Source organism: Lynx canadensis, chromosome B1 (assembly GCF_007474595.2).
Source record: "Lynx canadensis isolate LIC74 chromosome B1, mLynCan4.pri.v2, whole genome shotgun sequence".
NCBI lineage: Eukaryota > Metazoa > Chordata > Mammalia > Carnivora > Felidae > Lynx > Lynx canadensis.
Window position 1 is genome coordinate 147603582 of NC_044306.2, and position 14558 is coordinate 147618139.

At 42.6% G+C, this 14558-nt stretch overlaps 1 protein-coding gene across 1 annotated transcript in view; it reads left to right on the top strand.

Moving 5' to 3' along the window:
- ADAMTS3 (ADAM metallopeptidase with thrombospondin type 1 motif 3) overlaps window positions 1–12717 on the top strand; it is a 144824-nt gene extending 132107 nt beyond the window's left edge. The window contains exons 17-19 of the mRNA XM_032592972.1: window positions 1524–1731; window positions 4269–4386; window positions 10017–12717. Of these exons, the coding sequence (XP_032448863.1) occupies window positions 1524–1731; window positions 4269–4386; window positions 10017–10573 (883 nt within the window). The 3' untranslated portion in view covers window positions 10574–12717. The remainder of the gene's footprint in view (window positions 1–1523; window positions 1732–4268; window positions 4387–10016) is intronic.
- The last annotated feature ends 1841 nt before the right edge of the window (window positions 12718–14558 follow it).

A 14558-nucleotide genomic window follows, 5' to 3' on the forward strand; every position in this document is an offset into this window, starting at 1 on the left:
TTGCCTATATCTGTTGTCCACAAGCTACAAGTCTCGTTCATCGTCCACATAGGATAAGCCTCAAACCTCCTGCTGGCTTAGAGGGCAAGGAGCAGGATGTCTTTTCTAAGCAGACATTTCATCAGTCCCCTATTTTCAGCCCTGCCTTCACCCACAGTTTCACAGCCCACATTTTGACCTAAGGGCATAATTCAGTACATTTCTGAAGTTCCACCAGCAACTCAATTTGCTTAACCAGCCTCTACTGCTGAGTTAAACTTCATCCTTAGGTCTACTGAGTTAGCAGCCATATGTCCCACTGCTTTCTGGGTTCCAAATTTTCTTCTAGTGCCTTCTATTCCATTTTTTGTTTACCTTTGTGGATTTATGCTATTTTTCTCCTTTGTTGTCATTCTAGGATTTTCAGGAGGGGAAAAAGGTAACCAGGAGTATCTATGACAACAAAATGTATACTTCTCGTATAATAATCTGTCTTCCAGTGAGAGTTAGTATTGAGGCCTTTAAAATTGAGAACAATTTCTTAGTTGGTGCACTATGTTTTATGCCAGTTTGGTGGGCTAAAGTGATCTTAAACTGTGAATATCAAAAACTGCCAAGGCTTTAGCATGGTTATATTTTGGTACCCCATATATATGGAAAGAAAAAAAAATACAGAGGGAAGGTAGCTTTGGAAAGGATAAATAATAGTCTGCCTCAACTACATTTTGACAGACATGATTAACCAAATGGAATCTGTGGTGACAGCCCTTTGGAACCTGGATCCATAATATTGTGTCCACAGCTGATGTGGAGAGTGTTGAGGGCCTTGACATCCACACCAGAATTTGGCCACGTCCCATGGCGACTCTTTCTGAAAATACCTTTTTAGAAAACTTTCCATCGGGTGTATTCAAGCCCAGGACGCACACTACCTTTGCCTTTTTGTCAAGCCCAATCAGGGCCAATATGGAGAGCTGAATTTTCCAAACAGGATAGATATGACAGGGAGCCTTCTCAGCAACAATTGTACAAATGAAATAGTCATCTCAGTAAGAATACTAAAACGTGAGTGGACTCAGGATTTCTTGAAAAAGCAGCAGTAGCCAAAACAGTTTGTCTCAGTAAGTATCGGGTGGATTCCCTTTTTAAATTTCCTTTCAGATGTGTACCACCATTAGGCCACCCGGCTGACAGTGAGTTGGTGTATTTTTGAAAAATTGCTATAATGCCCGAACCTAACCAGGCAACCTTAAGATGAGTTTCAGAAACCCTCTGTCGATCACCCTTTAGAAAAACAGGTTTCCAAGTCAGTGGTAAGCAGAAAAATACTAAGGCGTTAAAAATAGAAGTGTGGGGCCTATTACTGCTAGAAAATTCTAAGACTTGGGAATTGCTTGCTGCATCCATCCTTCTGAAACTGCTTCCGGAACTGCAGCGCGCCCCCTGGGTGGCGCGTCGCTCAGAGAGCAGAAAAGGCTAGGCTGCGGGGCAGGAAGGAGCACGACACGCAGTGACCATGTCCAATCCTAACCCCCACGCCGCAGCTGGGTCGCGGAAGAGTGGGAGCATTGCACCAAAACCTGCGGAAGTACCGGCTACCAGCTCCGTACCGTGCGCTGCCTGCAGCCGCTGCGCGACGGCACCAACCGCTCTGTGCACAGCAAGTACTGCGCCGGTGACAGGCCCGAGAACCGCCGGCCCTGCAACAGAGCGCCCTGCCCCTCCCAGTGGAAGACGGGGCCCTGGAATGAGGTGGGCGTGGGAAGCCCGTGGGCGTGTGTGTGTGTGTGTGTGTGTGTGTGTGTGTGTGTGTGTGTGTGTGTAAGCACGTGCAGCGGATTTTCGCTTGGCTCACGTATCACGTAGGCATCATGCGAGGTGAGAAACTGCCCTAACCCTGTTTTGTCATCATCGAGCACCTAGAGGTGCTAGGAAAAACTATTTTTTTTTAATTTTTTTTATTACATTTTATTTACTTTTGAGAGAGAGAGAGAGAGAGAGAGAGAGAGAGAGAAAGAGAAAGAGCACAAGTGGGGGAGGGGCAGAGAGAGGGAGACACAGAATCTGAAGCAGGCTCCGCTCTCCGAGCTGTCAGCACAGAGACCGATGTGGGGCTGGGACTCACGAACCCTGAGATCATGACCTGAGCCGAAGTCAGTTGCCTAACCGCCTGGGCCACCCAGGCGCCCCCAAGAAAAATTATTTTAAAACAAATGCTTGCATTGAAGATGAGTTGGTAGGGGCAAACTGTGGTTGGATGTTTTGTGACATAGAAGTCTATGGGCGACTGGTCTTCTGTTTAATATCTTTGTTGACTTCACCATTCCTAGGAATAAATTCCAGACCCCTGAGAGTGAATGCAGCGCCCTGCCCCACATGGCACCATGCTGACTCTCTCCCCCCAACTCCCCTGACCACCTCCTCCTCCTCTTCCTTCTCCTCCTCCTCCCTTCTTCCTTCTTCTTCCTTTCTTCTTCCTTCATTTTCTTTCTTCTTCTTCTTATTCTCCTCCCTATCCCCCTCCTCCTACCCAACTCCCTCCCCCTCCTCCTTCCCCTACCTCTCCTTCTCCCCCACCCCCTCCTCCTCTTCCTCCTTCTTCTTCTTCTTTCTCTTCTTCTTCTTCTTCTCTTTCTCCTCTCCCCTTCTCCCCCTTCTTTTTCTCCTTCTCCCCCCTTCTCCCCCTTCTTTTCCTCCTTCTCCCCCTTCCCCTCCTCCCCCTCCCTCCCCTCCTCCCCTTCCTCCTCTTCCTTCTTTCCCCTCCTCCTTCTTCTCCTTCTTGTCCTTCTCCTCCTCCTCCTCCTCCTCTCCCTCCTCCTCCTCTCCCTCCTCCTCCCTCCTCCTCCTTCTTCTCCTCCTTCTTCTCCCCCTCCTTCCTCTTCTCCTCCTTCTCCCCCTCCTTCTTCCCCTTCTTCCTCTCCTCCTCCTTCTCCTTCTTCTCCTCTCCCTCCTCCTCCTTCTCCTTCTCTTCCTCCTCCCCCCTTCTCCTTCTCCCCCCTCCCCCTCATCCCCCTTCTTCCCCTTCTTCCTCTCTCCTCCTTCTCCCCCTTCTTTCCCTTCTTCTTCTCCTTCTCCTCCTTCTCCTCTCTCTCCTCCCCCTCTCCCTTCTCCTCCCCCTCCTTCTCCTTCTCCCCCCTTCCCCTCATCCCCCTCCTCCCCTTCCACCTCTTTTTTTCTTTCCCCTCCTCCTTCTTCTCCTTCACCTCCTCCTCCTTCTCCTCATACTCTTTCTCTCCTCCCCCTCCTCCTCCTCTCCCTCCTCCTTCACCTCCTCCTCCTCCCCCTTCTTCTCCCCCTTCTTCTCCTCCGTCTTCTCCCTCCTTTCCCTCCTCCCCCTCCTTCCTCTTCTCCTCCTTCTCCCCCTCCTTCTTCCCCTTCTTCCTCTCCTCCTCCTTCTCCTCCTTCTCCTCTCCCTCCTCCCCTCTCCCTTCTCCTCCCCCTCCTTCTCCCCTCTCCCCATCATCCCCCGCCTCCCCTTCCACCTCTTCTTTCTTTCCCCTCCTCCTTCTCCTTCTTCTCCTTCTCCTCATCCTCTTTCTCTCCTCCTCTCCCTCCTCCTTCACCTCCTCCTCCTTCTCCCCTCCCCCTCCTCCTCCTCTCCCTTCTCCTTCACCTCCTCCTTCTCCTCATCCTCTTTCTCTCCTCCTCCTCCTCCCCCTCCAGTCAGAGCTCTGCCTTCTTCAGGTGTAGCTGATATAACATTATACCAGTTTCAGGTGTACAATGTAATGATTCAGCCTTTGTGTATATCTTATAAAATGTTCACCACAATAAATCCCATGCTAGCTCTTCTTACTCTGTTGTTCTTTATTCCAACTCTGTATTCTCAAAGTTTCTTACTATTCCAAGAAGACCATGCTCATTCGACCCTCCTACCTTTTCGCTGCTGGCCCTTCCCCCTCCTCCTGTCTGACTGCCTCCTCCTCACCCACTACGGCTCATCTCCAGGGTCCAAAATACCACCTTCCAGGGCTGCCTTTCCCACAGTCCATCCTCTACATTCCAAACCCAAAGAAGCCTTCCTCTCACAGGTGGATCCTGACAGAATACTGTCACTTGGAGTCTGCTTACCATTTCTCAACAGCAATGTGCCCAGACTGGTACATGATGAAGTCAGGCTATAAACCTATGATTATCTGTCTCCAAAATGAAATAGATCTTCAGAGCTGTGCAAACATGTGTGTGTGTGTGTGTGTGTGTGTGTGTGTGCGCGCACATGCGCATGGAGAAAGGGAGAAAGATGGTCTCGGTGGAACAAACGTCTGTAACTCCAGCCTTTGTTTCTATAGTGTTCAGTAACATGCGGTGAAGGAACAGAGGTGAGGCAGGTCCTCTGCAGGGCTGGAGACCACTGCGCAGGGGAGAAGCCCCAGTCCTCCAGAGCTTGTCAGCTGCCTCCCTGTCACGGTAGGTGTGACACTGACTGGTTTCACTGCACTGACCATGGTCTTTAAGCCTCAAAAAAAACGAATTTCAGGACAATGTCTGGAATTCCTGTTTGCTTATCAAAAAATAATCTAAGGAAAACCCCTCTTGAGACATGAGCCGAATAGTGTTTTTCCAGATGAGAGTGTGAGCTATATCATAACCACTGCAGCCTTCACGGTTCCTTTCAGGTGCTAATGCTGGGGTGAGGGCATGATGTCTGTCTGAAGCTGCTGCTGATTTGTCTTTCTAGTAGGAGAAGCGACTTACTTTCTCTCTGTGATTGTCTTTACAATTTCACATTGTAGTAGACGGCGTAGTATGGCAGAAGGTTTTGAAATATATTACTGTAGTTGTTCAGTTTAGGCATGTGGGTAATAAACATCCTTCACAAAGCCATGTCCGTCATCTGTCCCTACATATGGGTGCGCTTCAGCTAGGGCATTGCGGAATAGGCACCTTGCACGCATGCAGACGTCTGCCCAGCCTGCCTCCTTGCTGTATTGCAAAAGCAGAGCGCACTTTATTTTCAACTCCGTATCAGTGTGCTATGGTAAAACAAAATATATGTTGGATGGTTTCAGTTTCTATCACTCTGTCTCCTTCTTCCTCCTTCTGGGTGGTTTTCTTTCTTTACATCCATCTCTGTCCTCTGTCTCATTTTGTATCGCCATTTGCTGGCCTCTGTCTCTCATTTTCTGTGTTGGTCCACTCTTGCTTCCTGTCTCTCTGACTTACTGTCATTTGCAGCCTATAGGTTGCTCACTTTCTCTGTGTCTGTCACATACCCTTTTCAGCCTTGTTCTTCTCTCTCTCCCTACCTCCACCCCTTCTCTCTTGCCCTCTCTTCTGTCTCCTCATCTCTTCCTGTCTCCTTTTCCCATATTCCTTCTTTCTCTCCCTAACATCTCCCTCCAGGCTTTTTCTAGCTCATGTGTCTGTGTCTCTCTTTCCCCCCATCTTTCTCGTTCTCGGGTTGCTCTTCCCTTTCTCCCCCTCCCTGTTCCTCTGCCTTCCTCTCCCACTCTGTGTCTGTATCTCTCTCTTCATCTCCCCCACCCCCTGTCTCTGTCTCTTCTCTTCCTCACCTTCTTTCTTTCTTTCTCCCAGCCCCTGTGTCTCTGTTCCTCTGCGGTGTCTGGCTCTCTTTCTTCTTGTACCTTCCACTGCCCAGCCTGTTTCTTTCTCTCTTTCTCTCCCCCTGCCCCCCGCCCCACCGCCACCTCATACATCCTCCCTATTCTGTTCCTCCCTTACCCACCCCACCCCTATCACAAGCTTCCTCTTAAATGCCATTCTTCTAAATCTGTACCTCATGACATCTGTGGACGTTACTGTCACACTGGTGAGACTTGGGACTCAAAAAGTTGCCTATTTGTTGGTCTACACTACAGGAAGCCCTTAATACCGACCTCTGTTGAATGGTACTTTCTTTTTTTCAAGAAAATTGTCAAGGCACTGTTGTATCAAATGTCTCACCTTTTTTTGAGGAAATTTCACATCAAGTCCTTTAAACCTTACAAATTATTTCACTATAAATTTTTATTTGAAATGCATGGGAGCAAGAATAAGTATGACCATGAGGGGGAGACAAAGGACTTATGTATTTCATCATTTTTCTCTGGAAAAGTATATTTAAAAATTCAAAACACAAGCCAAAGCCAAAAGAACAAACTTTACCCAGTTAGAAACTGTGAAGTTCACTGTTGCCATAATATTTTATTCTTTTTTTTTTTTTTTTTTTTTTTAAATTTTTTTTTTTCAACATTTTTATTTATTTTTGGGACAGAGAGAGACAGAGCATGAACGGGGGAGGGGCAGAGAGAGAGGGAGACACAGAATCGGAAACAGGCTCCAGGCTCCGAGCCATCAGCCCAGAGCCTGACGCGGGGCTCGAACTCGCGGACGGCGAGATCGTGACCTGGCTGAAGTCGGACGCTTAACCGACTGCGCCACCCAGGCGCCCCCATAATATTTTATTCTTATGTATTACTGCCAGGAGGCTGGCTAAAAACTTCCTGAGTAAACTTTATTACCTTAATAGCTGATAGAGCTACGTATTTCTGTAAATATGCCCAATTGTCAGAGAGCTGCTTGGTTCTCTTCCTTTAGCTAAAAGAAATCCTTTTTAATTGTACAACAGAGGTGCGAATGAGATGGTCTAACTGTGTTAGGGATTCCACATTCTTGTAGCTGTTCTCTTGCTCTGAAATCCAGGCCCAACAGCCAATTCTACAAGGTCGAAAAGGCCACACATTTCTGTCACACATTTCAAGTAAGCAATACTTCCCTTCAGTCTCAAACTGCAACTAAAATCAAATGGCCTTTTGAGACTATGTGTAAAATGCTTTTCCTTCTTATAATAACTTCTTACAATGATCTGGCCACAGGACAAAACAGCTAAAAAGCTTCCTTAATTTAAGTGATTGATTTTGTCATATGAATCCTTTTCCTAAGCCCCACTTAGATGTACTATTTCATTGTTGCTGTTAAACCCTTCCCATGTGTCCGGAGGCAAATTATGATAAAATGAATGTATTCTTTTGCTCTTATTTATTTTTTTTCTCAGACTGTCTCTCCCTTTTCCTTCTCCATACAGAAGCATGTTCTGGCCCTAATTAGACCCAGGTTGTGAAGCATTCGGTGCAGTGCTGAGGTGCTCACACAGAGAGGGGAGACCCACACGTGGACTCAGAGAGAATAGGTCACGCTTTGAGCTGGGCCACAGATGGGGGTGAGGGGGGTGAAGGGAGGTGCAAGGGGGTGAAGGGTCAGAGGGAGAAGAGAATACAAAGTCAAATAAAGGCCTCTCATCTCAGGACCTAGAGCCTTAAACATATGGAAGAAGAAATTAATCTTATTTTAAGATATAGGCGTAGAAAAGGTAATTCAGAAGTGATAAGGGTATTTGAGGTGAAACCCGTGAATATGACTCACAGGCGTTCACAACATAATTAGATGATTACCTTAGCCAGCATCAAATATTTAGACACGTCATACCATCTAATAGATCTGTAAATGTCAGGCAAATACAGGTCATTCCACAATTTGGAAAGGGGATATGGTATTATAACTCTAATAGGTAATTTTATAATTAATTTTATAATTTGTAATCGGTAATAGGTATAGGTGGTAATTTTAGCTGTTTATTGCTCTTGCCAACTGTCTTTTCTTCCCCAAACTTTAGAAAAAAAGGTTCTTTATTTCTTTAGCAATTTATATGGCAGGTTCCTTACCTAGCCATAGGGCATTACTCAGTAACACACTGTAATTTTAAATGATTATAGTACATAAATGCCACAATTTAGAATTCTTTGTGTTTATGATTTGGACATAGGATCAGTATTTCGGAGTTGCACCGAGTTCTTGGGCTCGGCATAAGATATGCCCTAAAATGGCTGAAAATAAGTACAAACTAATGTGTCCATGAGCTCAACGTTTGGAATTTTTTGGAATCTAATTCTTATAACTTATAATAAAAAAAAAAAATTTAAAAATAATAAAAATAGTCCACACACACCTGTATTGTTTTATGAGTGTTACTTTAGTAAGGTACATAAAGTGTTATCAATTCAATGAAATTAAATTTTAAAACCATGAATTTTTCAAAAGAATGTTGGTATACTTTACCCAAAGTTATGCTTTCAAATAACAAATAGCCTGAGAATATTCAGTAGTGAAAATGAAACCATTGCATAGACTCTGGATATTATTTGATTCTTTCAGTAATACATTTTTAAGATTCAATTTGTTCCAACAGGTCTTTAGAATTTATTATGATTTTAAATTTAGATTTAATGTAGAAGCTACTCTATTAGAAAGCCAGAAAGACCATAAAATTAAAAAAACACACACACAAAAAAAAAAAAACAGGGAGCATCTATACGGCTCAGTTGGTTGGGCATCCAACTTTGACTCAGGTCATGATCTCATAGTCTGTGGGTTCGAGCCCCGCGTCAGGCCCTGTGCTGACAGCTCTCAGAGCCTGGAGCCTGCTTCAGATTCTGTGTCTTCCTCTCTCTCTGCACCTCTCCCCCCACCCTCCATATTCTCTCTCTGTCTCTCTCTGTCTTTCTCAAAAATAAACATTAAAAAAAAAGGTACTGAACAAAAAGGAAAAAAAAAAAGATGTCTCCTTTATATCCTACAAATATTTGTGCCAAAATGAATCCTATTTTCTCATTCTAAAATGAGATATGTGTTCCTACTAGGAAGAGAAAGTACCCTCAATCTGCAGACTCTTGACAGAGATATTAAAATGGTGGTCAACCCAAGTGCTCTGCACATAAAGAACTACTTCAGTGAATTTCTCCAAATGTTCATATTTTTTATTGAGGTATAACTGACATATAACTTTATGTTAGTTTCAGATGCAATATAATGATTTGATATCTTTATACATTGTGAAATGCTTACAACCATAAGTCTGGTTAATATCTGTCATAATATATAGTTACAAAGTTATTTTTTCTTGCAATAAGAATGTCAAAGATCTACCTTTGGCAGTTTTTAAATATGCAATACAATATTTAGTCATTTGGACATTTATTTTATGACTAAAAATTTCTACCTTTTGACCCCCTTCACCCGTTTCACCTACTCCCCAGCCCCTGCCTCTGGCAACCACCATTCTGTTCTCTGTATCAATGAGGTTTTATTTTTCGATTCCTCACACAAGTGAGATCATGCAGTATTTGTCTTCCTCTGAGTTGTTTCATTCAGCATAATGCCTCGAAGGTCCATCCATGTTGTAAATGGCAAGATTTCATTCTTTTTTATAACTGAGTGATACTCCATTGCAATATATATACCACAATTTCTGTATCCATTCATCCATCCATCACTGGACATTTATTTCCATGTCTTGGCTATTGTAAATAATGGCGCAGTAAACATGGGGTGCATATGTCTTTTAGAATTGGTGTTTTCATTTTCTTCAGATAAATACCCCTTCTCGGAATTATTGGATCATATGATTGTTATATTTTTTATTAAAAAAAATTTTTTAACATTTATATATTATTGAGAGACAAAGAGACACAGAGCATGAGCAGGGGAGGGGCCGAGAGATGGAGAGACACAGAATCTGAAGCAGGTTCCAGGGTCTGAGCTGTCAGCACAGAGCCCAACGCGGGGCTCGAACTCACGGATCGTGAGATCATGACCCGAGCCAAAGTCGGACGCTCAACCGACTGAGCCACCCAGGCGTCCCATAACCTTCGTATTTTTTTTTTTTTTATTAAAAATTTTTTTTTTTCAACGTTTATTTATTTTTGGGACAGAGAGAGACAGAGCATGAACGGGGGAGGGGCAGAGAGAGAGGGAGTCACGGAATCGGAAACAGGCTCCAGGCTCCGAGCCATCAGCCCAGAGCCCGATGCGGGGCTCGAACTCACGGACCGCGAGATCGTGACCTGGCTGAAGTCGGACGCTTAACCGACTGCGCCACCCAGGCGCCCCTAACCTTCGTATTTTTAATGAAAGGCTCGTTTAGATAACTCCCATTAATGTTAGATTTTACTTAAAATTTTTTATATTCATAAACAATTTTAATTCTTCCCCTTTATTTTATGTTTAGATGTATGTGTTATTTTGTCTTTTAATTTTTACAGATGAGCCATGTTTGGGAGACAAGTCCATCTTCTGTCAAATGGAGGTGCTGGCACGATACTGCTCCATACCAGGTTATAACAAGTTATGTTGTGAATCATGTAGCAAGCGCAGTAGCACCCTGCCACCACCATACCTTCCAGAAGCTGCTGAAACTCATGATGATGCTATCTTTAACCCTAGTGACCTCCCTGGATCTCTAGCAGTGCCTACATCTTTGGTTCCTTACCATTCAGAGCCCCCTGCTGAGAAGAAATCTTTGAGTAGGATTTCTTCAGCGGGAGGTCCAAATGCAGTCACTGCTTCCAGGCCAAACAGTAAACCTGATGGTGCTAACTTACCCCAGAGGAGAGCTCAGCAAGCAGGAAGCAAGACTCTGAGACTGGCCTCCCCACCCGCCAAGAGTGGCCACCTCAACTCATCTTCAGAAATGGCTGCCGCCCACTTCCTTGCAGTCAGTGATTCAATAGGTGCTTCTTCTCAGGCAAGAACCTCAAAGAAAGATGAAAAAATTATTGACAAGAGACGTCCCATAAGATCACCCACTTTGGAAAGATGAGAAAGTGAACCTCAACGGCTAGCCATCAGAGGAAAACCCGGACAAGCTCTCTCTCCCCGTGGTGCATACTTGTTTCAAGTGTAAATCTCCGTAAATTGTCAACACATTTTATCTGTACGTGGAGGAACAAAAAGTGCTGGTTCACTTTCTAGTTGCTTTCATCCTCCTTTTGTTCTGCACTGACTCATTTACCAGAATTCATTGGAAGAAAGCGCCAAAGATTATTAATAGAAGGAAAGTAAGTTGCTAAGTGTGTTGGTCACTCTCTAAAGCAGCAAGCGGACTGGAACCAATTATGTATATCAGCTGATTTTTTTTATTTTTCAAAAGTTACACTAAAAACAAAAAAAGAGGTGCCAACAGTTTACACTTTAACAAAATATTTTGGAAATGGAGCAAAGAATTCTTAGACTTGTATTCCTATTTATCTATATTAGAAGTATTGTATGAGCGAATTTGCAGCTGTCGTGTAAATACTGTATATTGCAGAAATCAGTATTATTTTAAGAGATGTGTTCTCAAATGATTGTTTACTATATTACATTTCTGGATGCTCTAGATGCCTGTTGTTGAGTATTGCCTTATTTGACATTCTATGGGTTGATTTTCAAGGCAGAATATTATGAACAAGAAGAATTGTAGCTGCTGACAACACAAAGGGTGTTGTTGTGTGGTTTTGTTTCATCAACAATGCGATACGTACATCACAGAAAAAGAAAAATCAGATGTGCTGCAGATGTACAGATTTCCGCTTACCTATTACCTTCCAGCCTTTAAATGAAAAGGGGTAGGATTGGTGTCTTAGTATACTTGTGGTCACAGGGAACAGAGACTAGTAAGTTAGCCTGTGCAAGACAAAATTAAAACCCTACTACCGGGACCCCAATAGGCACCGCTGAAGTGTCCTGTGTTCTTGTGTTGTTTTTTCTTTTCCCTTTGTTGACATATACAAACGGTTATACTCAATGTACTGTAATAACAACAAAGGGAAAATGTTTTGAGATCATTTGTTTGTATGTTGGTAGCCGAGAAAAGCATCAACGAACTACAGCTGATACCCAAGTATAGTAGGACTCTGGGGCTTTGGAAGAAGATTCAAAAAAGTATTTGTCAATGGTTGCAATATTTATTTTCTGCATGGTTCATATCCAAATGTTCACAACCACAATGCATCTGACTGCAATAATGTGCTAGTAATTTATGTCAGTGGTCACCTTGCTCACAGTGAAGCCAGAAATGCTCTCTCCAGGGAGTAGATGTAAAGTACTTGTAAATAGAATTCAGAACTGAAGATATTTATTAAAAGGTGATTTTTTTCTTGATAGTATTTTTATGTACTAAATATTTACGCTAGTATCAATGACATATTTTAGTAAACTAGAGAGACATAATTAGAGATGCACATTTTGCGCATGGAAGAGAAATTTAAGCAAATACAGCAGCCAAATGAAAGAGCTAAAATTAAATTCAATTTTATGCACACTTTTTGCATTTTGAAAGTAGTTGATACAGAGTTAATGACTTATTCCCGTTCAATGACACATAAAATAGTATGGACTCAGATAGCTGTTTAATGAAATGATGAATTAGAAACACTTTTTTTTAAGTATATGAAAGAGATAAATACTTAGAAGAAAAAAGAAAGTGTTGTGAGCATAAAGTTTTTGAGGTCAGTTCCTGAACTGTCTAAAAATGTATTATGCGAACAAACTACAGTGATGTTAACCTCTCCAAGCACAGAATGTACAGGGACCTTCGCATGTTAACCATGGGAAACTCACAGCTTCTCCTACTGACTCCGTACCTCTGAAGAATTGCCTGCTACTTCATGTAAGACTTTTCAAGTTGAACTGAACGAGGTGAATTCCAGATAGGAAAACAATCTCTGAACCTCAAGCAGAAGTCATTTTTTTTCCCCTAAAAGCTTCCCAGGAATGAAATTCTCTCTAGTTTGCTTGCATATGTATGCATCTGGTCCACAGGAGAATACAGAGCAAGATCGTCACACGCATACAACCTCCCACAAAGTTGTACATATTTGTTATACTTCTGGTCTCTGAGCTTCCTTTTCTACTAAGCTAAAAATTCCTTCGGATCAAAGTGTAAACTACTGATGCTGTTTGTTGTATTGGGAGCACGTAGCAATAAAAATGGTAACAAAACATAGACCTGGCTCTATCTAGGTTTCATCATTACATTCATCACTGGGTAACGGAAACTTCTTTTCCTCCTGCAAAGTGAAATGGTATCAAATGCATTAGCTCCTCGGACTTTCTCTATAGAGGCTCAAATAAAATGACAGTGTCTCCTACCCTCACACCAGGATGTATCATAATATGTTTTTAATTAAAAAAAAAAGAGAGAGAGAGAGAGAGAGACTATGAGTGGTCGCTTTTTGCTGAAAGCCATCCCACGGAACTATGAAGAGGAAGAGAGAAAAGGGCAATAAGGCTAGGATGTGTGTGAAGGAAAAGAGGGACTTCTGTTTTTAAATGCGCAATCCCAGAGTGGTTTTTAAAGAAAAGCTGCCCACCAGCTTTGAACCTTATTATCTGAGGATTGCTGGGAATATATGACACCTGACTCAGGAGTGTGGGCAGGAATGAGACATCGTGCCTGGGGCGGGGCGGGGCGGGGCGGAGAGAGGGCGCTATATTGCCATGGTTACCAGTTTACACTGCAAAAGCAGACCAACTCGAGTTTGAACTGCACCTGTATCTTTATCCTGAGTGATCTTGGGCAACTAGACTAAATGTCAGTTTCCTCATCTGTAAAATGGGAGGCAGAACTGTCAAACATCATTGCATAATTGCTGTGAGAAATGAGAAAGTAAAGTTGTTAGCACAGGGCTTAACACATAATGGCTCTCAATAAACATTAAGTATCATCATTGTCCTTGTATTGTCCCTAGCCACCTCTTCCTCATCTTCATTATGTGCCCAAACCACAGCCTTCCTCTAGGGTCCACGGTCATTATGTCTCATTAATGGTGGTAAAGAACATAGTTTCAGGAATCTAAAGATAAGCATTTTAGCTTTAAAAAATTAATAGGAGGGACAAACTCGCTAAAAATGATCTCTAGTCATCAGTTTTGAAAAATTGTAGCTAATTATGTCCACTCTCCCTTTACAAACCATAAGTAGTCAAACTAAAGAATACTAATTCTGTATTTCTGTAAAAAATGCCCAGTGGTGAAATAATGCCCCAGACTATTAGCAAATAAAATGTTTTTCATATATTTACATTAATACACTTGGCAGAAATATCAAGTCACTCCTTTACACACAGCTCATATTTCCTTCATGAGGAAGCTGCTTAAATATGTGATATAAAAGAAAAAAATTCACTTGAAGAATGATGAAAACATAGAGAACCAAAACAGACATCATCATTTGTTACAAAAGTATTAAAAAGAGAGGTAAAGAAGGTTATAGTAAAAGTACTTAAAATGCAATAAAATATAAAAACCATAGGCATAGGCATTATCAACACATCAACTAGCATTAGAAAACGTAAGTTTTGGGCCCCAATACTTAAGGAATTTACTTAGAGCTAGAAACAATATTTAAAAAAATTGGTTAAATACTGCTTACGAAGGAAAGAAAGCATAACCTAAAATTGTCATGAAAAACACAAATTCCACGGGCGCCTGGGTGGCTCAGTCAGTCGAGCATCGACTTTGGCTCATGTCGTGATCTCACAGTTCGTAAGTTCGAGCCCCACATCGGGGTCTGTGCTGTCTGTGCACAGCCTGCTTCAGATCCTCTGTTCCTTTCTCTCTCTCTCTCTCTCTCTCTCTCTCTCTCTGCCCCTTCCCCACTTGTGCTCTCTCTCTCCCAAAAATAAATAAAGGAAAAAACATTTTTGAAAAAACCCCAAAATGTGTTGTATGGAAACCAATTTGACAATAAATTTCATATATTGAAAAAAAAATAAAAATGAAAATAAAAAACAAAAAAACCCAAAATGCTAAAATGAAACAAAA